This window comes from Rhinolophus sinicus, chromosome 17, assembly GCF_057876585.1.
Source record: "Rhinolophus sinicus isolate RSI-liver-muscle chromosome 17, RSI-T2T, whole genome shotgun sequence".
NCBI classification, from domain to species: Eukaryota; Metazoa; Chordata; class Mammalia; order Chiroptera; family Rhinolophidae; genus Rhinolophus; species Rhinolophus sinicus.
Window position 1 is genome coordinate 73,493,821 of NC_142517.1, and position 24,240 is coordinate 73,518,060.

The 24,240-nt window shown below is 39.0% G+C and overlaps 2 protein-coding genes and 1 pseudogene across 2 annotated transcripts in view; 1 reads left to right on the forward strand and 2 right to left on the reverse strand.

Annotated features, from left to right (window-relative positions):
- The window catches only part of MYH15 (myosin heavy chain 15), a 79,057-nt gene extending 73,924 nt beyond the window's left edge, over nucleotides 1-5,133 (forward strand). The window contains exon 24 of the mRNA XM_088793754.1: nucleotides 4,853-5,133. The gene's annotated coding sequence lies outside the window, so the exon portion shown is untranslated. The remainder of the gene's footprint in view (nucleotides 1-4,852) is intronic.
- A 103-nt stretch (nucleotides 5,134-5,236) lies between these two features.
- Nucleotides 5,237-5,825, reverse strand: LOC109453300 (mediator of RNA polymerase II transcription subunit 28 pseudogene; annotated as a pseudogene).
- A 4,915-nt stretch (nucleotides 5,826-10,740) lies between these two features.
- On the reverse strand, nucleotides 10,741-20,606 carry HHLA2 (HHLA2 member of B7 family). Its single transcript, XM_088794357.1, is given in 8 exon segments — nucleotides 10,741-10,959; nucleotides 10,961-11,089; nucleotides 12,573-12,587; nucleotides 13,287-13,534; nucleotides 14,761-14,780; nucleotides 14,782-14,847; nucleotides 17,273-17,362; nucleotides 20,533-20,606. Coding segments are annotated over 8 exon segments (861 nt in total).
- Between the last annotated feature and the right edge of the window lie 3,634 nt (nucleotides 20,607-24,240).

The window sequence follows — 24,240 nt, forward strand, 5'->3', positions numbered from 1 at the left end:
GTCGTCTGCTTTTTGTCTCTGTTATTTCTTTCCACTTCTATACAATCTCATGTTTCCATCAGAAGAATAAGTACATGGATGCACCGTTGAATGCATAGTGCCATTTGCAATTTCTACAAATAACAATAGGAAAATGAGAAAAGCAGCCACTTATTTAAGCAAGAAGAGCCTGTTTACAAACATTTGGAAAAGCCTAATTGTATTTTTTTCCTGTTGTATTATTCTGCAATTCTCCCGCCTTTTCTTCTCTATAAAAGTCTTGAATGATAATATGTGAATCAGTCAAAACTTCAATTCCCTTTTTACAGTAGCATTTTATACTATAAATAGTTTGATAAAAGAAATGTGTTACCATGTTTTCTTCATTATCAGCATTGCTAGCTCTCTCAGTAGAGACAGAACTCCTTTCTACAGGAAAACAGAACAAACTTGAAAAAAAAATCTCTTTGCAAACACTCAGTTTCTCCCTTATTCCTACCTCATTATATAGGCATATCTCAGAGATACGGCGAGCTCTGTTCTAGACCACCACAATAAAGCAAATATTGCAATAAAGTGAGTCAATTTTGGGATTTCCCATACTGTAGTCTATTAAGTGTGCAATAGCATTATATCTAAAAAATAATGTACATACCATAATTTACAAATACTTTATTGCTAAAAAATGTTCATCATCACCTTAGCCTTCAAGCGAGTTATAATCTTTTTGCAGGTGAAGGGTCTTGCCCTAGTAATATCAAAGATCACTGACCACAGATCACCACACCACATGCAGTAATAATGAAAGAGTTTGAAATAGTGGAAGAATTACCAAAATATGACAGAGAACTGAAGTGAGCAAATGTTGTTGGAAAAATGGCACTGAGTGCCAGATTTGACACAGGGTTACCACAAACCACTGATTTATAAAAAACAGTATCTGTGAAGCACAATAAAACAAGGTACGCCTGTAATTATGTTTTTAGAATCACTTTAGTTATTCCCCTTTCATATCTTTCTTCTAATAAACAGCATTAAAAATGCATTCAGTGTAGAAATACCTCATCAGAAATAAACAGCAGTAACTTCTTATGACTGATTCAGGTGTTCCAGGTGGCGATACAGGCAATTCATCCAGGTCAGGAATTCCTGGCTCTTTGGGCTTGTTGGCCTGATTCCTACCTACTGTTAATGGAAAATAACAGCCAAGGAGGTCACAGTTAAGGAAAAAGGGGTACAGTGTCATTTCTCAAGAAAGGCCTTCCTTCTGAGCCTTGCTAAAATCTAGGATAATTTATACTTATCTCAGAATAAGGGTATTTTAAAACAGAATAATAATATAAAAGGAAATTTAAAAGAAATACAGTTGAACTATAGTCATGTGAAAGCACAACCAGGGACCTGGAGATAGGTCAGGTTTGTGGCTTTTAGTACAGCAGCTTGAAGTATATTTTGATGATATATTTGTTGGAAAAGATTACTAAGCCCATCTAACTACAGAACTAGAGAATATTCTTTTTTTCAAAAGTGGTCAATACCCTGACACTGTTTTGCTGATAACTCCTGACTGCTCCTCCAGAATCAGAATCGATCCCGTTCTCTGTCTTGGGAAGCTGACCTGGCTGGGTTTCATTTGCAGGGCATCTCTTCCCTCTGGCTTCTAGCTGGGGCAGAGATCAGAGGGAGAGAAGAGCAAAATCAGTTACTTATTCTTCCAGCTCTTTCCCTGTAAGGTCACCTTGGTCTGGCTGTGTTCTTCAAGTGAATGTCACTCTCCTTACAAGGCAGCTGATTCTATGTGACCCTCTCCTCCCAGGTTTTGGAATTTGCTCCTTCCTTCTTGTCCCCTGAAGTTTAAGTTTGCCAGTTAATCAGCTGCTTCCAGCTCTGGGGGAATGCACCATCTTCCGTGTTCCCCTTGGTACAGTTTTCGAGTGTGCGGGGATTTTCTGTTAGGACCTAACCTATGCACACTTCCAATACAGAAACTAAACCGTCATTCTTGAGCAGTACGTAGTGCCCCTCTCTCCTATAATTTAAACCGACTACAAGCACTAGTATCAATGTATTAAGTCAGGGGGTGCATTTGGGTCACTAGACTGCCTATGACCTCCCATCTTTTTCTACTTCTGGCTAAGTGACAGGAGTACCAAGTAAGGGGATTAACCTGCCTATTACTACGGTCACAGAGCTAGAATTGGTAAAACGCGCACTCACTGTCACCCTTAAAATCTTACCTTCAATAACGGTTTCTTCTATGACCGAATCCTTTAACTTCAGCAGGAACATTAGCAGATCTCAATGAGAAGAGACATGGGATCTATTTCAACCTCCCAAGACACTCAGAGCTTTTCAAGGGGATTATGGAATAAGGGCGAGCTTCTTGGGTAGCTTTCTCTCTGCCACTAGTTAGCTGGGTCATCTTAGGTGGCATCCATACCGTGTTTCCCTGAAAATAAGACCCACTGGACAATCAGCTCTAATGCATCTTTTGGAACAAAAATTAATATAATATCTGGTCTTATAGTAAAATAACACTCATTATTATTATGATATTATATTATATAATATCATATTATATTTTATTATATTAGATTTATTATATTAGATTTATTATATTATATTTATTATATTATATTTATTATATTATATTATATTATATTATATTATATTATATTATACCCGGTCTTATAGTAAAATAAGACCAGGTCTTATGTTAATTTTGGCTACAAAAGATGCATTAGAGCTGATTGTCCGGCTAGGTCTTATTTTCGGGGAAACATGGTAAATTACTATAAGTAACAGGTTTGTTGCAAAAGTTTTAGAAAACATTTTTAAAAAGTTAAAAAGGATTAAAATAAAATGGCCTATAAAAGACATGTGATTTTGAGCAGCAGTAACCATAAACAAAGGTCAAAGAAAGAGGAAACAGAGCCCAGGCACTGAAAGAAGTCCAGGCATAATAGAAGTACCTGGTCAAGTGAGTGGTGCAGAGGGACGAACATCTCTCCAAAAGCAACCATTTTTAAAGCTTTGGCTCACTTCTTTTCAGCTATTTATCTTCCTTTCTTTCTATTCTTTTTTTTCTTTTATGACAAAACACTTTTGAATTTAATAAAGAAATGACAATAACTGATACATACATTAATTCAAAATATTTTCACTAAGCACCAAACAGAATAGTTCCTAAACTTTTTCACCAAGAACCTCTTTATTACTGAAAGACTGCCTAAAACTTAATCAGTTTATTTAGATTTTTAATCAAGAAATCTAAAACTGCCGACAGAGCTTCTAATAGCATGAGATGACCAAGTTAACAACCTTGAAGTCACATAATATAAGAAAAATAATTTAAAAGCTTTGTTTAACCTATACATTCTCCTTGAGGCGACCTTTTGGCCTCAACCTGCATACCATACACACACAAACAACAATGAGTAGTAAGTATCATGTATAAAAGATAAATAATACACGGTCCCTGTATATTCAGAGGAAAATAATGCCTAATTCTCATGAGGGGCAGAGAGACAGATATAAATTATTAACCCTCCAGGGAGAACCAAGCAAGGTTGGTAGGCGATATGAAGTCCTCCTGCGTCCTGGGGGTGTGGCAGAGAGGGCATTTGGGGGTGTCAGGGACCAGGTGGCATTCAGGCCACACAGCACTGTGAGTGGATGTCATGCATGGGGGGAGAGGACGTCTAGGCTGGAGAAAACAAAATAAGTCAAGAAACTCTGTTCAGGAGACAGTGGAGTGTTTGTTTTGGGTAAAGGGATGTCATCTAGTAAGAGACTGTAAACAACAGAGATGGGAAAGCCCCATCCAGGGAGAGCCAGACACAATGCCAGTCTGTATTTGTCAGCAGTAGATCAATAGAGAACTCATGTTGGCCTGTGTGACCACCAAGAAAAGGCTCAAACATCACCCCAAACTCTGAGGCTCTATATCTGGGTCACCCTGCAGCCCACTCCACGCCCCCCGCCCACCCAGGCTCCATCCTGTGGAATCAACACTATCCACCAATAAGAAGCTTCCTTAATGGAAAATTTCTGCTCCAAAAAAGCAAAATGAAAACAACACTAGCAAACAAAACTCAGAACAAAAAGAGACATCACAGTGACTTTTAACTCTCATACTTCACCTCTGCCCAAGCTGTGCTATGGAGAACAGGGTCTGCCCAGTTACTTAAACTGATTCATTAATGCAGAATGTAACAAAATTTAGCATATCACTGCTCCTACTACATCCCAATCCAAACAAGTAAACAAACATCACACAAAATTTAAACTTAGCCCAAATAAAAGTCAACATCAACTTAAGGATCCTACTGTAAGATTGCTACACTAACCTAGGGTATTACAATCCTATTTTCAAAATATCCTCATTCTGAGAGCTCTGAGGGGATTATAAATGTTGGTTGCATTAGATTTCTCTTCTTGAAGTAGTTCAAAGTCTTGAAACAACAAATTTACATATTTGTACATACTACCACTGAGGGCTAATTAACATAAAAGGCCTACAACCAAAATTCTCACTCTGATTCACAGATCAGATCATACAAACTTCTTCCCTCAGATGACAAACTAAAACTAGACACAGAGATCAAGTTATACAAAAATTTAAACAATAAAAACAAGCAGGAAAACGAAACAAAAAGGAATCTGTAAGTGGCGTCACACTAAGTCTAAATTTTGCTAAAAACAGCAATATTTACTTGGTTTACCAAAGCTATAGGCATTTTATAAAGTACTAAAGAAATAACAGCTTACAAAAATAGGGGGAAAATTTTAGATGGGAACATGATACTAAAATCATCTCGTTCTTTGGCACAGAGTTCTTCTAAAATGTAGTGTCTTCATCTTGTCTCATTAGGGGGACCACCTCAGGGATGATGTAGATGCCTGATCACTGCACTGTACACCTGAAGCTGACGCTGAACAATAATGAATGCCAACTACAATTTTATACATATATGTGTGTGTGTGTGTGTGTATACATATATATGCATATATATATAGTTACAAGAAGTGGAGCACAGCATTAGGAATAGAGACAGGAAATGTAATGGCTGTGTGCGATGTCAGTGGGGTAGTGGATGGGGGGAAGGTTGTCACTGTGTGAGGGATATAAATGATAACTGTCTAACTATAACACTGTTTTGTGCATCTGAAACTAATAAAAAAATAAAAACTAAAAATAAATAAATAAAATGTAGTGTCTTCAAGAAGTGATGTTTGGCAAAAAACCCTGTGCTTAGGCTGCCTCATACAGCAGCCCCTCTTCAGGCCGGCTCTTCGTCAGGTTTGCTTCATAGGTGCAGGGATGTTAGCAGACACCTGCTCCAAGTAAGCTAAGGAGCCCTGGGGGACATCAGCTGGCTTTTTATGCTGCGCGCTGATGTCCCCCAGCACCGGCTGCCAATGCGGTAGCTTGGTCACGCGCTTCTGAACCAGAGCAGCCTTCCGCTGTAATTCATGCCTTAGTTCCGCGACATCCTCTTTCATAACTTGCTCTGGTTTCTGAACAGATACGGGTAATTGCAATCTTTTCTATAAAAAAGACTCTGTCTGTCTTACAATATATAGAAATTTCTGGATACACAGATCAACACCAGTTCATATTTCTTTCTGATCCGTGCCACTGAAATAGTCCTGTCTCACTAGAGAAGCAAAGCAAGCCTCTAAAGATGACTCCAATTCATCCACCAAAGTACTCAGAGAAGATCTAGGAGCACCTGGCACCACCTGAAGAAGTGAAGCCTGGCCCGGGAGTCCTGGGGAGGGGGGTGGCGGGCGGGGTGGGGCGGGTGGGGCCTGGAGAATATAACTCCCAGCAGAGCCGCCATTTCTCAAATGGCAAGGAAAAGGCCCACTCTTTTCAACTATTTTTCAATGCAAGATAATTGGGATCATCCTAGGTATTATTTTACTGCCAGATTTAATTTTTTTTCTCTTTTTAGTAAAAACAGATAAATAACATGTGATGCCCCATTAATTTAATCAATTCTCTATTATTTATTGAAATAGGAAAATTGGAAGAAATGGCAGTGTGCTGCAATAAATGTGCATAGATACGAAGTGTGATCAAACAATATGGTGAATGTTTAAATTAAAAAATATGTTAAGAGACACATTGCCATGAATCCCCCTCAAAATACTGCCTCTCGCTTCCAACACTTATACCATTGTTCTTGCCACTTTCTGAAGCAGTTCTGGAAGTCCTCTTTCATGAGTGTCTTTAGTTGGCTGTCATGGCTGCCTCGATGTCCTGAATCATTTTGACTTTGGAGAAGAGCCAGAAGTCACACGGTGCCAGATCTGGTGAACAAGGTGGATGAGGACACACCATAATGTTTTAATTTGACAGAAATTGCCATATACCAGAAGTGATGTATGACATGGAGCGTTGTCATGATGAAGGATGATTTACAGCACACTTTAAAACACACCTTCTCTCAACCGTAGCTCACACCCGACTGACTGCACTGAACAAGTTGAAACTTGTCACACACTGTTAGTAAGGTCCCACATGCGGCTTCCCATATTGAAGATCCCTGCCTTTCCGTTGCATGGCACTTGGCAACAGCATTCACCGTATTTTTTTTTTTTTTAGTGTGATCAGCAAACACAGTTGCTGCCTTTATTGCATTCCAAGGGAAACAGGCTAGCTCCAGACCCATCCCATCCAGGACCTCCAGGAAGGGCTCCCAGGAGGGGCCCAAGGTACCAGGCACAGCAATTCCTTGGGAGCCAAAATTGAGGCCGCAGAGCTGGATCCCCAGGGTGAGAGCTAATGGTTAGGACAGGGGTCCTAAGTCCCAGGTAGAGCCACACCCCTCCACCCCAATGCATGGATGGTTTACATGCTTCCTAGAACTCCCATGCTACTCCCATGCGGAGAAGAGTCCCTGGCCTCTATCTCTGGTCAAGAGGGGATGTGAAATTCACATGACCCCACCTCCTTTCAGTATGGAGCACAAGGTCTCCCAAAGTCCATACCTTCCCTCTGGCCACAGATGCTAACATAATCCTCATGCCAGTTCTCACCTCATGGGCAGAGTGCATGGGAGTAGAAGGGGAGGAGCAGACTGGGGTGGACTAGAGGCCAGAGGTTCCGCTCCTCACTTGGGTCCTGGCAGGAGGGTGCTGCGTCAGGCTAGGGAAGCCACCAGGCAAGGGGACAAGCAGATTCAGTGAAGGGCAGGCAGCAGACTGCACCTGGGCTCAAAGCCGGGGATGGGGTGCAAGGAAGCATGGGAAGCAGGTGAGTTCCTGAGTGATGGAGGAAAGAAAAGCAAGCACACGCGTCACCAAAGGCCACTGCACCAGGACATGACTGGTTCTGGAAGAGCCCTGGGCCCCATGTTGCAGAGTAAACTGGGATGAAGGAGGCAAAGTAGCCAGAAGGAGAAGACAGATGTGTGAAGCTCCATGACACACATCGCTTCAGATATGCAGCAATTTCTGTCAAATGAAAACATTACAGTGTGTCCTTATCCACGTTATTCACTGGATGTGGCACCATGTGACTTCTGGCTCTTCCCCGAAGTCAAAATGACCAAGAAAGGTAAACGTTTTGAATCAATTCAGGACATTGAGGCAGCCACGACGGTGCAATTAAAGTACCTTCATGGAAGAGGACTTCCAGAGCTGCTTCGGAAAGTGGCAAGAACCATGGGATAAGAGTATTCAAAGAAAGGAGGAGTATTTTGAGGGGGATTAATGGCAATGTGTCCTTTACTGTAATAACTTTTTTTTAAATTTAAATATTCACTGTATTTTTGGATCATACTTCATACAGCTTGGTGTGTCTCTGACCATTTAACACAGAATAAATTCCTAGAATTACAATAGTTAGGTAGAAATGTGGGAGCATTTTGAAAGATTTTCTGATAAATTTTATGAGTGACTCTCCAGAAAATTCAGATCTATTTACATGCCCAGAAGCAGGGTAGATGTGTAGCTACATGTCATGTTTGATACCCCTCTACCTGACACCCAGGGACAGAATGCAAGTCTTCCATGAGATGATACTAACTCTGATGAAATGGATGCATTGTCTTAACTTGAAGACTTTGATGAACACCACCACCAAAAGCACCAAAAGCACCGAAGGCAGAATTATCCAGAGAGCTATTCTTTCACTCAGTTCTAAATAAAACAGACAAAAAGTCTATAAGCTGGAAGAAAAATTACCAAAAAAATAAAAGAAAATGTGTGGGTGCATCAGTAGAGTATGTTTACTATTTTTAAAACTAGTTTTTTGTTGTTGTTGTTTTTTACCTTACGGGTGGCAGGCAAATATCATATTAGTGAAAACACTTTTCATAATGAAAAGACCCATTAAAGAGCCCTGTCTGGACCAGATAGTTTCTTAGGAGCATAAATATTAATACTACCTCCCAGTCTCAATGTCTCTATTGTGGGAAACATGTGAAAGCTGTACTATGAACCGTTTGGGGCTCACTGGGAGTGGGAATCAGGAGAGAAAGGGAGTTTGAAAACTTGAGAGGCAATGAGTCTATTATGCATTTTAAGGTCCTATAGTTTTATATTGTAATAAGAAAATTAACACACTTTTACAATGGAATAATTACGACTACAAACCAGCCTCAGCCCAGCATTCTCCTTGGGAGGTGAAGGGAAGGTGCAGGTCCCTTTGGTTTAGAGAAGACTGGGTACCAGAGAAATAGTGATAAGGAGTCTCGAGGTGATGAGAAGACTGAACTAGGAGCCATGGTCTGGGGTGAGAGGTGACAGGTGACCACAAGGATAATAGGGCTGGGAGCTCCTCTGGAAAACTGGAGAAGCCTAAACTTTACCCAGATTCTTGGTTGGAACTAGAATTGTAATTAGCATTAAAAGAAGTGGGGACCGCAGAAGGCGGAAACTTGGAGACTTTGAGTTATCAAAGTCAGAACCTGCTAATCTTGTGCTCTACGAGTATCTTCTACCAAGGAGAGGGGGCCAGCATTCGAGCACAAAGCCGAACTCAGGGTAAAAATGTTCATGGCTGTTCTTTAAAATGAACAGCTCAATTTATATGAACATACACTTACCTAATAATGTTTCACAACCAATAAAACATTAATCTCTCCACATATTTGTGTCATTTTGAATTCTATACCCATATAAAGAAGGAGCAATTAAGTAGAAATACTGACTTTCTAAAGTGTTTCCATATGCATACTTTTTCCTCCTGAAGAAAATCCTGCAAGATATAGCTTCTTCTTACTTTATCTGTGACCTTCAGTTCTCCCATCTGTAAAGCGATTTGCCCAAGGTCACATATTGATTCAGCAGCAAAATTTAACAAGAATTATTAAGTCCATTCAATTCAGTGCAAACTTTATCAAGCAGATCTAGACTCTAGGAATCATAAGCACACTTATTTGGGCCTCCGTTTCAAATGTTGTAGCCTCTGTAGGACAAGGCAGCAAGTATAATATTGCAATTCGGAATGAAAAACGAAGTTTCCTTGAAAGAGTGATGTCTAGGGTCCTGGGACTGTTGGCCCTATTCTCGTGGCTGCTGGGGTAGCTCCTGTTACAGACCTCTTCCTGAAGGAAGTTTGAGCGGCCCTTCCTCCAGTCTCAACAGGCCAGGGTTTGCTTAGGAATGAGAGGTTCTGAGGAGCTTCTTTTGTCTGAGAGGGAATGGTCCTGATGCTTCACTTTGGGTAACCTGAAAATTAGATCTCTGGTTAAAAAGATGGGCCATAGGTGGTCTTCAAACTGTTTCTTCCTGATATTTTTCTACATTCCAAAATGAATCCAACATGAGGCAACATTTTTTAAAAATAGGATGCAAGTGTAACTATATTTTCCATGAAACTGACACTCTTATTTTGGAGAAAAATATGAGCCTCAAATACATCCCCGTTTTCAATACTCTCAAAGTGGCAGCTCTACAAAGGAAGTGTTATCACTCAGTGTCTAGAAACATCTATGTATTTGAAGACTGCTTCACCTAAGGAGAACTCTTGTGTGCTTATTTCCAAGTCTCATTACATAGAATCACCAAATCTCCGAATCTGTTATTCCTCCTAATTTGCACAACTCGAATGATAGAAATATTTCTAAAACATATGTTCCAGTGACTCAAATATCTTTAATGAAGAATAAAAAGAGAGGTTCCATGGTCTCCCATCATGTCAAGTTGATAGTTTAAGGGTAAGGGAATCACCCAACCCACCTAGAAAATCAACTTCATGAGTGCACATTCTAGGACTCTATGGATAGTGGACTAGAAATATTTCAAATCATTAGTTTTGACATTTAGCTATCAATATACATTTCTTAAAAATGAACTGAATCAGGTATGTATTTAGTGGTTCAAATGTCCTTTGGTGACTCTCTCCACGAGGTCCATAGACCATTGTTCCGCAGCATCCAGCAGAGCCCCAATTCTAACTTCCTACTGTGCCTATAGCCTCAACTCCCAAACCCCAGACCCTAAGGCACATATTAGTCACAGTGGTAAGCAGGAATTGAAGATACTCAGCCCACAGAGTCACAAAACATGCATGTTCCCTCTTAATTTCTGAAGCCCTAAAACCCTGACAAGGAAATCTTATGGGAGAAATTTCTTCTTTTCTTTTTTCTTTCCAATGCAGTACTGTGTGCTTGAAGGAATGAGGTTGTTTATCATCTGGACCAGAAGTATCCCTATAGATAATATTTTCAAAAATACTAATCAAAGGTATTCTTTAAATGCCAACCTGATTTCCTTGTGTGACATTCATAATCTCTACTGCTATAGTCAAAACCCATTATTCAACCCTACTTGTAACTTAACTACATGCAGTGGTTGGAAGGTGAGTAAGGTGTATTTGCTTAAAGAAATTTTGCATAATTATTCCCCACTGTCTGAAGAATTAAGATCCCTCAGAGTCAAAGAGAAGTCACTCTGATAACTTGAAAGTCAGTGTTTATTGATACTTGTATTTTGTGAGAAGCTCAGAAAGTAAGCCAAGATGGGGGAAAGTTCCACTTTCCACTCTGGACCAAATGAAGTAGTCTACTTCATGACTATGAAGTAGAAAAGAATAGTTTGTAAGTTTGCATGAGAGTGAAACATTTTCACTTTGCATTTTACAAAGGCCATCTACCTTATAGATGGAAAAGGAAACATCACTGAAAATAAAATTTTCAAATGAATTTTTAAAGTTACACTCTGAAACACATTTAGAAATACCTTTGAAAATACTTTCTTGAAAAGCAATTAGATATTTGTCCTGTAGAGTTTCTTAAAAGAAAAGCTTTATTACCACTATTTTAAAGTCTTCTACCAAGGTTAAGTTTAGGCCTTGAGGGCAAAGCTTGGGCCAGTTAGGAAGGTGACACACTGGGGTCTTAACTCCTATAACCTGACAGTGAGCACTCAAGCGTGGGCACCCAATATTAACATTGCTACCAGTTACCAGCCTTTGAACTCACTGTTCTTCATCTGTTGACTTCGCAAATGCTGGTGTTTCCCAGGATGCCCCTCTTCTTACTCTACCCACACCCTAGTAGTCTCTGTTACTTTCATTGTCTCAACAACTTCTTACTTTCTCCTTTTGGATAAAGTCTCTTTCCTGCACATAAGAAGTACATTTCCAACTCCGTGCAGGTAATCCCCCACTGGACTGAGCTCGTTTAGAGCAGGGACTCTGCTGGGTATTGTTGGCTTGCCCCTCCAGGCCCAGCTCCATCTCGTCCTTCCTGTTCTGTAGTTCTGTAGGTTGACCTCTATGGAATACCATGGATTGTTCTCCCTGGCTCTAGACTCACTTTCCAGTCGTCCTGCAAAAGAGCGAGGCCAAAGCAAGCCATCTCAATGCAAGTCCAGGATCTCTCTGATGTTTGCAATCCTTATTTGGCTTCACTACCTCCAGGACCCCATTCAAGCTCCTTAGCAAGGTGTCAAAGGCCTTTCATTGGTTTTGCATTCCTCGCCAGGCTTGTGTCTTAATACTTTAGCATTACCGTCAACCACTTCCATAAATCCAGTAATATTTACTCCTCTATGCTTTTGCATATGTGTTTTTTACCTGGAATCCCTATGTTCTCCTGGAATTTCCTACTACTCTTTAAGATTCTGCCATTATACAACATCCTGACGCATGTACTCTGTAACAACCCCACTCATACCCAATCACAGTGAACGGAATTAGTTGCTCCCTTTGTATGCTACCTTCCTGGTTCATTTTTATTTTTATATGTTTATACTAGATGCTGTGGATCCAGAAAAAAAGAGTTCACATTTGGAATTTCACAGTCTGAGAGCAACAACACTTGGCACACAATAGATCCTCAACAAGACAAAATGGCACGGAGCCTAAGGACCTGTTGGTGCTTCAGGATACTCAATTCTAAATAAACATGAGAAAGTACAACTATCCATAGAAAATATTTACAATTTAATATTAATATTTTTAGCCATTTCCCTTATTTCCATTGCTATCTGGCTGATGAAAAGTGAAGAGGTGGTGCCCATATCTTAGCACTCAAATCATATAAAGGTGGTGAATCACTTATACTTTTAGTGTCTTGTTAGTGAGCATTTTTAGAATATGAAACTAGGGAGAAGAAAAGGCCAAAAAGGATAGCTAACCTCCACTTTCCCTACGTAATGGAGATTCACAGAAAAATTTTGCTTTGCTTCTAATGAAATATAGAACAATAATTTTTGTAGAAATTGGATAAGCAGTGTCAAAAAAAATTTTCCTTCCCCTTAATCTTCTCTAAATGGTAGGTTATTGATATAGAGATTGATCAGAGTTTGGGTTTGTTCAAATAAATGAGAGGAAGGAGTGTTAAAAACTGCTCATGCAATGCCAGAGGTGTTGATAAAGATTAATGTGCTAAAACCACATGAAGAGACTAAAGAAAAGCAATAACACCAATTAGTAATTTTTTGTTTAGCTGAAAGATTGCAAGAATCAGAGGTTGTGACCTGATCATAGACAAGCATTCTTTCCTTCTCTGATCTTTTAAAGCACAATACAGGTAGAAAAATCCTCTTTAGAGGATGAACCATACAGAAATACAGCAATATGTTTCCCTTCAACTCAAACTCTTAGCAAGGTAAGAATGACTTCCATTTTATCAAAGAGAAACTAATGCTCAGAAGTAAAAATAATTGCTTGAGGTAATAGAGCCAATAAATATTAGAGCTGAAATGCCAGTCCCGGTCTTCTAACTGCTGCAGATGCATTTCCTTTCTTTTGTGTTCCTTTCTTTTCCTGTATATCAATCCCCATTCCCTCCCACCCTCTGGTATAGCACATGTACACAGAAAGCCCCATGCAGCCCAGCATTCACTGTCCATGTTTGCCTCAGCAGTGAATTTTTAATAGTACATTCATAAGATGAATTTGATTCTATAATATTTACTCTACTATGAATGTAAAAAGGACCAAAAGACTAAATTTCTTCCATATTGCTTTTAGAAATAGGTGCATTGTCCACTTGCCATGTGATACCTGGATGAGGGTAAACATTTAACATGCAACATGTTAAGAAGATGTTTGTGTTCCTCTTTTCATACTTCATCACAGGTGTGACAGAAGCTATGAGGGAGAAAGAAGGGCACATGAGGAACTGTCATCATTAGCTTCTTTCTAGGCCATCTACGCAGAGCGTTTATATTTTAATACCCATGAAATGAAAAGCTAAGCTTTGAGAGCAAAACCTGGCAGTTACTGAAAGGAAAAACAAAACAAAAACTCTGCGTAGTCTTAAGATATATATGGTTACCTACAAGGGGAAAAAAGAGCATTCATGGGTACATAGCAACTAGCAATCTCAATTCTCTAGAAAGAATTCTAGAAAAAAATCTAATGGCCTCACTGAGCAACCAACATGGGTGTGTTGAAGTGCATAAACTAGAGCTCAGGCATCCCTCTATGCTCTTCAGGTACTGACTCAGAGCCATTTTGACTCTGTTTACACATAATTCTTAGATTTCCGAGTCAAAGTCTGAAGCAGCTAAATGAGAAAGAGGGAGAGGAACAAGTGCTGGATAAAACAGCCCATTCAAAAATGCCTTCCCCCAATAAATAAATGAATAGATAAATAAACTTAATTTGGCAGGAGATCAGTACATTTGACTCTTGAACCACGTGGGTTTCAACTGCAAGGGTCCACTTACGTAAGGCTATTTTCCAGTTGCCCTGTGCAGTTCAAACTCATGTTGCTCAAGGGTCAATTGGTTGTTGGAAATCCATGTATGTAGAAGGCTGACTTAAGTTTTAGGCAGATTTTCAACCACATGCACGGTCTGCGTTCCTAACCCCTGAGTTGTTAAAGGGTCAGATGTATATAAGTATTACAATTAACTTCATTTAGAAAACAGAAAAATATAATTAAGTCAATAATTCAATATTTTTTAAGCTATCATATTGGCAGAAAATTTTAAGATTGATAATATTAAGTGCTGCTAAACTAAGGGGAAAATGGATGCTCTTATATTGCTGGTGAAAGTCATGTATTAAAATCTTACTTCTGATACTTTTCTTTCAGATCATTTCCCTGTAGTAAATGTAAGGATGTTCCTCACAACATTTTTTTTTTTTTTGTAATATAAATCACAAGAAATGTTTGAATATCTACCAGTGGGATAATGGGTGTATCAACTATTTTATGTCTATAAGGTACTATTCATTAAAAATGAGGTGGATTTATATTTATTGACTTGGAAGGAAGCTCATAACACATCAAATTAAGAAAAGAGATTTCAGAAAAATATGGAATGGTACCGCTGTTATGTTTTATAAAACCTTGCGTGCATACTTACCTCCCACATTTAGTACCACTTGTAATTTTTCTAAATGTTGTTCCCACATAATACATGTAAGTTCTTTCATTCAGAAGGCTTAGTCTTCTGAAAGATAGGGAGGCATTTCCACTGTGAATTTTGTTGTGGAAGAGGGATGCCCTGTTTGTGTATCAGGGATTTGCTTTTCCAAATGGTCACTGTCTTTGTGGTACACATAAACATTGTTATCTCGGTTTCTCCAGTTAATTACAACTTTGGACCCATTCTCAAATGAGCAAGGGAGAATTACATTTTCATCAAGTGTTCCAATGATTATTTGCTCACTCATTGTACTAATATGATTGAAGAAAGCTGGAAAGATGTATATAAAATCAAGAGCAGTTATGAAGAGAATTAGTGATGGGCACTTATTAAGAGCTATATTAAGAATACTTAGCAGCCTGGTCATTACAGACTATATCATCAAGAACACTTGCTAGTCAAATTATAAGATGCAAGCCATGAAACTCTGAGTTTCTGCAATTTTAACTGAATATATGTTTGATTCATTAGCAACTAGGAGAATTGGCAACAGCCTAAAGCATAGAAACACTAGTTTATTCCCTACTTGATCAATAGTCATCTCTCCTCTGATCCTGGCCTGCTACAGTTACTGGAAGTTATGTATATTATATAATAAAACACTCCTGTTGATTTTTATTCCCTGAACGCATTTATTTTTAACACCTACTATAACAATAACAAATGAGTTTATCCAGCTATCTAGAGCCAGCAGGCCCTAAAAGAATAAAACAAACTTAACTTGGTTGGGCTAAGAAATATTTGGAGCATGTAGAAGATGATGCTGGGTTCAGAAATGTGTTAGGAATATTCAGACATTACTCTCAAGTCAGCTAGCACACGGGCAGGCGGAGTCCCAAGGGTGACTCATTTATTTTGGCTTTAGGATATACCTCTCAGAATATCCTATGAGTTAATCAAAACTAGTTAAGAAATATCATTCTGACTATAAATATGAAAATCCAATCTTCTATATATATATGTGTGTGTGTGTGTGTGTGTGTGTGTGTGTGTATAGATAAAAACATACAGTGAATGTTTATACAAAAAAAGTTATTACAGCAAAAGACACATTGCCATTAATCCCCCTCAAAATATCCCCCCTTGCTTCAAACACACTTATCCTATTATTCTTGCCACTTTCTGAAGCAGTTCTGGAAGTCCTCTTTTGTGAGTGTCTTTAGTTGTGCTGTTGTGGCTGCTCAATGTCCTGAATCGATTCACAACGTTTACCTTTCATGGTCATTTTGACTTTGGGGAAGAGCCAGAAGTGGCACGGTGCCAGATTTTGTGAATAATATGGATGAGGACACACCATAATGTTTTTATTTGACAGAAATTGCCGTACTAGAAGCGATGTGTATCATGGAGCATTGTCATGATGGAGGTTAAAGACTCACGAAAGAGGACTCCCAGAACTGCTTCAGAAAGTGGCAAAAACTATGGGATAAGTGTGTTTGAAGCAAGGGGGAGTATCTTGAGGGGGATTAATGGCAATGTGTCTTTTACTGTAATAATTTTTTTAAACTGAAACATTCACCATGTTTTGTGATCACATCTTGTATATATAATATATATGTAAATATATATGTATTAACAGTCTACTCCAGAAGTTGATTTTAAAAAGCAAATGGATTTATCATGATCAAGGTTTTTGAAAAGGAAATATATTTAGCCATTTCATAATCATTGAAGCCATCATCCAGCTTCTTTGACCATTTCACAAAACATTTTAGGTAGATTGTGTACCCTATCTATGAATTTGGTGATATTAGAACTGGAAAGGAGCTTATCTTACAGACAATGTAGTAAACTCCTTTGGACTTTGGCCAAGGCCACCCAAGATACGGGAATTGGGTGCTTATGTGGAGCTATCACCAAGTATGTTTTTCTCTGCCTCCTACTCTGAGGCTCCTTCAACTCTGCCATATCCCTCTTCTCTCCCTCAGAGAGATTTTGTTTATTTCTGTACAAAGTGCTGGAGGGATGTGTTATTATGCCGAGAGAAAGACACGAAAAGGTGGGATAGAAAAGGAGTGGTTTTGTTGACCTCCCTAATTGCTCTACTAAACACCTCCGATATATTATCAGTTAATTAAAAATGCCTGTCACAGGAACTAGCAAAGCTGATAATACCTTCTGTCAAGTGTTGAGTAAGCATCAAGCTTATACTTAAAAAAAACAACCAAAAATCAATCAACCAATCAATCAAACTTGCCTTTCTAGTGATTTTATATCTGGTAGCAGATAATAGATTAGAAAGAGCCTTAATCAGAGTAGACAGGAGAAAATATGATTTTTAATCTCCATGCAGACTTCGAGTCTGTTCCCTATTTCTCGTTAACTGATCTTTCAGAAAGTTCACAAAGCTAAGGCTACAGAGGAAACAGCCACCTTGCATTGTGTGTGCTCATGTTCAAATCTAGTGATACAAATAAGTAACACTCGGGTATAATATAAAGGAACTTACACTGAGATTGGCTTAGAAATGTTATAGGAATGAGGAGGAAAGACAGCACTGTGGGTGCCTTCATGTCTTATGGAGGTCATGTCAGTTACACTATCAAAGAGAAGCAAAATATGCATATTATGGATTTTAAGTGCAAACAGGAATTGGAAGAGAAAGAATTAAAGTGGTTTGACTATAGTAGATTAGTTAAATAAACTATGGTACATCCACACAAATAATTCTCCTGCAGCCACTAAAGGTGATATTGTAAAAGATACTTCACTACCATGGAGGACAGTTCTTAATGTTATAAGAAAAAAATCAGATTACAATGTAACTTTTAAGTAGCATAGCCCCTTTTTAAAAGCATGTCTGCATTTCTGCACATAAGAGACTGACATGACGTATCACTAAATATACACTAGAATGTTAACTCTGAAGAGGTTTCTCATAGAAAGAAGCGCCTGCTATACAGCAGGTTCTGAAAAATGGCTGTTGAATGAATATAGATTTGGTATACATTCAAAAGTGGTTCTTTGGATAATTGTTTTTGTCGGTTATTTTTAAAGCTTTCTACAATGGACATATATTGTTTTTATAGCAAATATACTAAAAACAAATTCAATTAAATATTAAATACCAATAATGTTAAATATGGTGTTAGGTATAATTACACATAAAAGAAAATTAAAACAAAACCTGGGAACCTATTCTTAAATGTCCAATGATAGCGTAAATCATAGAGCAGACATTAAAATCATGATTTACAAAGAGTGTTTCAAAACCTTAGAAAATTGAGAAAATGTAGATGACAGAATATATACACACAACACAACATAATTTCAAGTAAGTAAAGTATAACTGATTTTCTCTGGTGATGGGATTATAGATAATTTTTACTCTTTAAAAAATAGTATGTTTAAAGAACAGCATATAGTAGTTTTAAAAACCTCTGAAAGAAAATTTTAAAGAAATCATTTGGGAGCTCTACCATTACAAGGCTATGTTTTAAATGTTACAGGATATGAGATTTAAGAATGATTAAAACTATTCTAAAAAATGAAATTAGATTCCTTCATCACATTTTATCAAATTAAAACCTGGTAGATTAATAATTTATAGTTTCATTTTACATTCTAAATACTGGAAGAAAATAAATGAATATACATCTTTGGAAGAGGACCTTTTAAACATGACTGTACATTTTCTATTATAGATAGAAAAATTGGAAAAGAAACAAAAATATATTAAAATAAAAATACATAGGGAAAACATTTGTAATATGACAAAGTTATCACTCCAATAGTTTCATCTTTCTCAGAGCAATAGCTAAAATGCTTGGCAAAGTAAAAACTTACAAAATAATATGTTATGGAAATACGACCTTTATATTTCTTCCTATAGATGTATTTGCAAGTATAATGTATGAAAAGATATATCACAATGATTATCTCTGAATAGTAACATTACAAGTAATCATTAAACTCATTTGTGAATATATGTAAATATGTAACAATACTTTTTACCTTTATAGACTATTAAAACAAAACAACTTAAGATTTAATCAATCTCTTTCCAAGCAAAAATTAACTCAAATCCACTTGGTTTAATGTAAGGTTAGGGCAGGGGTGTCCAAACTGCGGCCCGCGGGCCAGCTGCGGCCCGCAGGCCAACTGTGGCCCGCGATCCATTATTAATTGGCCCTCAGCAAATTCCAAAAATATATTTAGTTTACTTAAATAAACCAGGTGAGGCAATCCGTACTTCGCCTCGAGTGAGTGGCCCAGCTGTTTGTGTATTTTACCGAATATGGCCCTTGGTAAAAAACGTTGAAAAAAGTTTGGACACCACTGGGTTAGGGCATTCCATGTTCACTGCCTACGATAGGTTCACCTTCTCATTCTCCATAATGACTCCAGTAATTACTACCTTTTCTCAAAAGGTAGCATATCCCATTTCCCATTTCCCTTTAAGCTGATGCTCTTGCTTCATTAATTAGTTACAATTAATTATGGATATGTCCTCATCCACCTCATTAACAGCTGTGTCCACTCTTTCTGCCTCCTCTTCTCCTCTCAACCAAAGCCAAATCTTTTACTTTATTTGGCATCTTTTTTGCATTCAAGAAATGTGTCCCTGAATTATATCCCCTTCTACTGTATTGTCACGTTCTCTCTCTCTACTAGATCAATTGCATGAGCATGAACATTCCAATATGTCCCATCTTAAGAACATGAGAAAATACAATAGTCTCCTCTGACTCTTGATTAGCTATCCACCTATTTCTCAGCTCTATTAAGTTCTTGAAATAATTGTCTAACTAACTACCCCCATTTCCCCTTTACAATCTCATCTCAGTCCACTCTGGGCCCCTGTCTGCATGACATGTCATAAACTGCCCTTGTCAGTGTCACCAAGAAGTTCCATGTTGCCAAAAACAATGGATATGATTTGTCCTCGTCTTATTCAATCTCATGCCAGGTTTTAACACAATCAGCTCTTACCTACCTCATGGAAGATTCTTCTCTTCATTTCTGGACCACTACAGTCTCCTAGTTTTTCCTTCCTCACTTAGTCCTTTTGCTGCTCCTCCTTAGTCCTTTATTGGATCTCCTCCTCTGATATTTAGGTGAGCTCCTCTAGGCTATAGCTCTGAATGTCATCTGTATATCAAGGAGTCTCAAACTGATCTACTGAGCCAAGGTCATATATTCAACTGCCCATGGAACCTGTTCATTTAGATGCCTTACAGGCATCAGAGAATTAACACGAGTCCTTGTTTCTACCTCATTCCTTTTAACATTGTTCCCTGCCCCAACCCAAATGAGACAACAAAAACTGCTCTATTCCTCCTCCAGTCTCCAACTCAATCATCATTACCAAATCCTGCCAGTTGTTTAGGCCAGAAACTTCTAAATCAACCTTGACTCTTCCTTTTCCTCATGTTCCATATCTAATCCATTTACCAGTTGTTTTTTTGTTTGTTTTTGTTTTTTGTTTGTTTTGCTAATGGATTAGATAAAGCTCCATTATTTGTACATTTCTCTCCAACTCTACACTTACATCCTATTCTAAAGCCACTATCATCTCTTACCTGAATATCTAAAATAGGTATCTGGCTGGTTACCCTTTTTCTACTCTTGCTTCCTCACAATCTACTGTCAACACAGGAGCCAAGAGTCATATTTTTAAAACATAAATAATTCTAAGACATCCTCCTAATTAAATCTCTCCAGCGGCTTCCTACCACACTCAGATCCAAACACTTAACTCTTACCTACCAAGCCTTTCGTACTTTGGCTCCTGGTGCTGCCTGCTCCCTCTCGCCTCTCCCATAACAGCCCCAAACATGCATTCCAAAAGATTTGTGGACATAAGGGCTTCAATTCAAGGGTCAGCATGAGTATAAGCTGAAAATTAGGTTCTGGAGAACTATATAATTCATGTCTTCTGAATAAAATGACAAATTACAGTAACCCATTTATCATCTAAGATAAAGTACTATGAATAAAAAAATACTCAACCTCTTCCACACAAATGCTTGATTTAGCACTGTTGAAATAATTTCAGCATTCAGCTAAATGAGGCAGTTAATGAGTATTTGGCCCTATTTTTATGCCTAAGTTTTATTTTTAGACATTGATGTTCTTCCCCCAAAGCAGCAGAACTCTTTCACCTTGGACTAAACTGAAGTTACCCAAGTTGCAATCAGCACCCTTACAAAGGGGATCAAACGTTAGAAGCATCTTGTTCTGGTACACTTTGGCTGGATTCCAGACGTGGGGCAGAAAGGCAGAGAGAGGCAGCCTCGGTCACGGAATGTGGCAAACAGAAATCCGGATGTAAAGACCAATCAGACAGAAGAGAAAACTGAGGCCATTCTACAAGCATAAAACAAAGAGAACAGAACAGCTGCCCTGCAGCCATCGTAACAGCTACAGACCAAACTGACTGCAGCCATCAGCGCTGACTGGCAATGAGGATAACGTCACTGTGTTCAGGCCACATTCTCCAGCCTGCATGTCAGTAACGCTCGTGACTAGTGTGGGCCTCGTAACTGCTGGCCTAGATGTGACCAGGGCTACATCACAAGTCACTTCTCCTTTTGAAAAACAAGAATGTTTCACATCACTCACATCATGCCAGTTCCCCTTATGAATTCCTTCAGGAAAAGCAGCTTCTGGGGAACTACATTCTCCCTGCACCGTTTTTTCAATTCAGTGTCTCTCCACAGCACTCCTGGCACTGAGCCCACTTGTGAGAGAAGTCACAACAAAAGGAAAACTCTATGTAGCATCCTAGGGATTTCTCCTTAGCACCCACTTAGGTTTTAATAGGACTGCCTTTGTGTAGACAGAAAAAAGAACAAAAGAACAATTTTAGGATCATCCTCGCTTTACTTAAAAAAAAAACGAAAAAAAAAGACTCCCCTAATGTTTTACAGTGAAAATCTGCCACTTGAGGATTTACATATTGGGTAGAAACATTGAAATTCTAGGGACACTGTATTGGCTCCAGGCTCTGTTTATTTTATTGTTTATTTTTTGGCAGGGTGCAAGGGGAGTCGTTTCTGCGTTCTGTGTTTGGAACCAGGTTAAAAGGGGGGAGGTGTAGAGGTGAAGTTGCAGGACAGCAGGAGTGAAGGAAAAAGAGAAGTGAAACAAGGAAGAATGAAAGCAGATGCTAGGTGGTGTTTGCCTCGCTGGCCAGAGCTTTGGAACAGAAAACAGCCACCAGCTCAGTCTCAGGGGATGATCTCCAAGCATCTACAGCATCTCAGAACTACGCACCTTAGAACAACCATCAGAGGCAGAGAGCACAAGGAATTTATTTAGTGTTTCTTCCTTGCTCCAAGTTTTCCCCATGGGGCTCTAACTCCCAGGCTTTTCCTGGTTGTGTACCTGGTCTCTCGGGATGGCCACTAAGGAAGCCAGATGTCATGCCTTACAGTATGGCACTTTGAGTCTAGAAATACTGGCCCAGGTAACTCACCTCCTCTGCGAGTCTCCTTGGGTCACGTCTGGACTCTGCAGTCTGGACTCCCACTGTGGTGGGTACAGTACAGGATGTGCTGAAGTTGGCCTCCCCAAGGGAGGTAGGCTCAGCTGCTGACATTCGGAAATGAGGCGATGGCACTGGCGCAGAGGCTGTCTTTGTCCAACCAGTCGAGGAGTCAAGAAACAGGTGAGGCCAAGAAAATCTAGGGAGAGTCATAAATTGGGTCCATCCAAAGTAGCTATTTCAAAAATGCTATACATTTAATATCAGATATTTTGTATATTAGCAGACCATTAATCCCCTGCAATCACTGTCATCAGTTCAATTATCACGCACACATTGCTCTGCTACTGGTACCTGGCCGCATAACTGCAACCTTCTTCAGAGGACGGCCCTTTGGTTATGGGACCTGTGGTTCTGGGAGTTCCATGCCTTCCCTACACTGTGTGCCTCAAAGACAAGTGACATTTTGTGGTCCCGAGGACCCTGGGAATGAAGCTGAGACTTCACCTGAAGCTATATCCTCACTTACCTTCTATCTCTGCTCCATCCTGCTTCCCACATTTCCTTAAAGGTTTCTCCCGAAAAACACTCTGTCATGACTTGCTTACAAATCCCCATGTCTGGTGGCATTGGTCCCTAGAAACAGAGCCCAAGACGAAACACATACATAGGAAAGCACGGTACAAAGGAATGGCCATGGCACTACTGTCCTGCCAAGGACCATTTTCCAATTTAGACTCCTATCACAAAATGTTTCTTCTTGCCAAAAGGGCAGATTAGAGTATCCTCCTCAATAGTGCTCCATACAAGAAAGAATATAGCTGGACAGAACGGGCTTTTTTTGTTTTTAGCAAGAACGCTCGTTACAAAGCCAAGAAAACAGACAAAAGAAAACCAGGATTAGCAAGGCAGACAGCAGGCATTTTGCCAAGCACATAAAGGCGGTGAGCAACTGAACAAGAACTCCATTAAGGGAAGTGAGTTCTGAATGTGTGCAAATGTAAGGCCAACGCCTTCTGGAAATAGTCACTTCTCCTTCCGTAAAACATACCAATAGATGCCCACAGCACACCAAATGCCTCTGGAAAGCCAGTCTGCTGTGTCAGTGTACTTCTAGTCCCATCAGTTCAGTGGATTAGCATCATTAAATAATTCAACTAAATGTTATGTTAATTGATTAACTGGGAAGACAAGATAAACGTATTTCTCCAACAGCTAAGTTGAATAAGATGAATGCTTTGGAAAGGCTAAATAAAAGCAAGTCACAAAGAAGGAGGGAAGAAAAATCTGCTATTGGATTTGGTGTGGAAGAGCCAATAGTAAAAGACTGAAAGCAAATTGTAAAGGTCTAGGAGGAGATGGGCCCTTTTGTAACAATCTGAATGTAAAGTTCTCTGCGTGCTTTCCAGAAACAAAAATTAGAAATACTGGATGATGCATTATTGATTTAGTCTGTGTAAGAACGATAATTCAGAAAAGCAAATAGTGGTCCCCATATGCCCTCCACTCAAAAAAGTAGAAAATGGGCAGACATTTGTATATTTATATATTTTGAATGTTTTTAAAATTAAATTTGGATATCTATTCTTTTAAACCAGACCAACTACTGGGCCTGGCTGTATCAGATGTAAGGATTTTGACTATAATAATGAAAGCTCTGAAATGATATGATGAATTTTCACCACAGATAATGGGAGACAAAGTGTGTGTAACACACAGGAACAGCAGCAGTACGGGGACTGGCCATGGAAGGCTTCCTTCCTCGTGTTGGTTTAGGCTTGTCACCTAATTCTGATATCAGAACCCCAAGCTATGATGGTCACAGTTGCCACAGGTACATACCCTGTTGTATAGTGACTGATATATCCAGTATTCCTCATGCCCCAGTGTGGAGATTAACCATTCCAACTCAATCCCTGTGTCTTTCTTTCACATCCAGAAGTAAAGAACTCCTCTTTGTATCTACATATCAAGGTATTGGTGTTGAG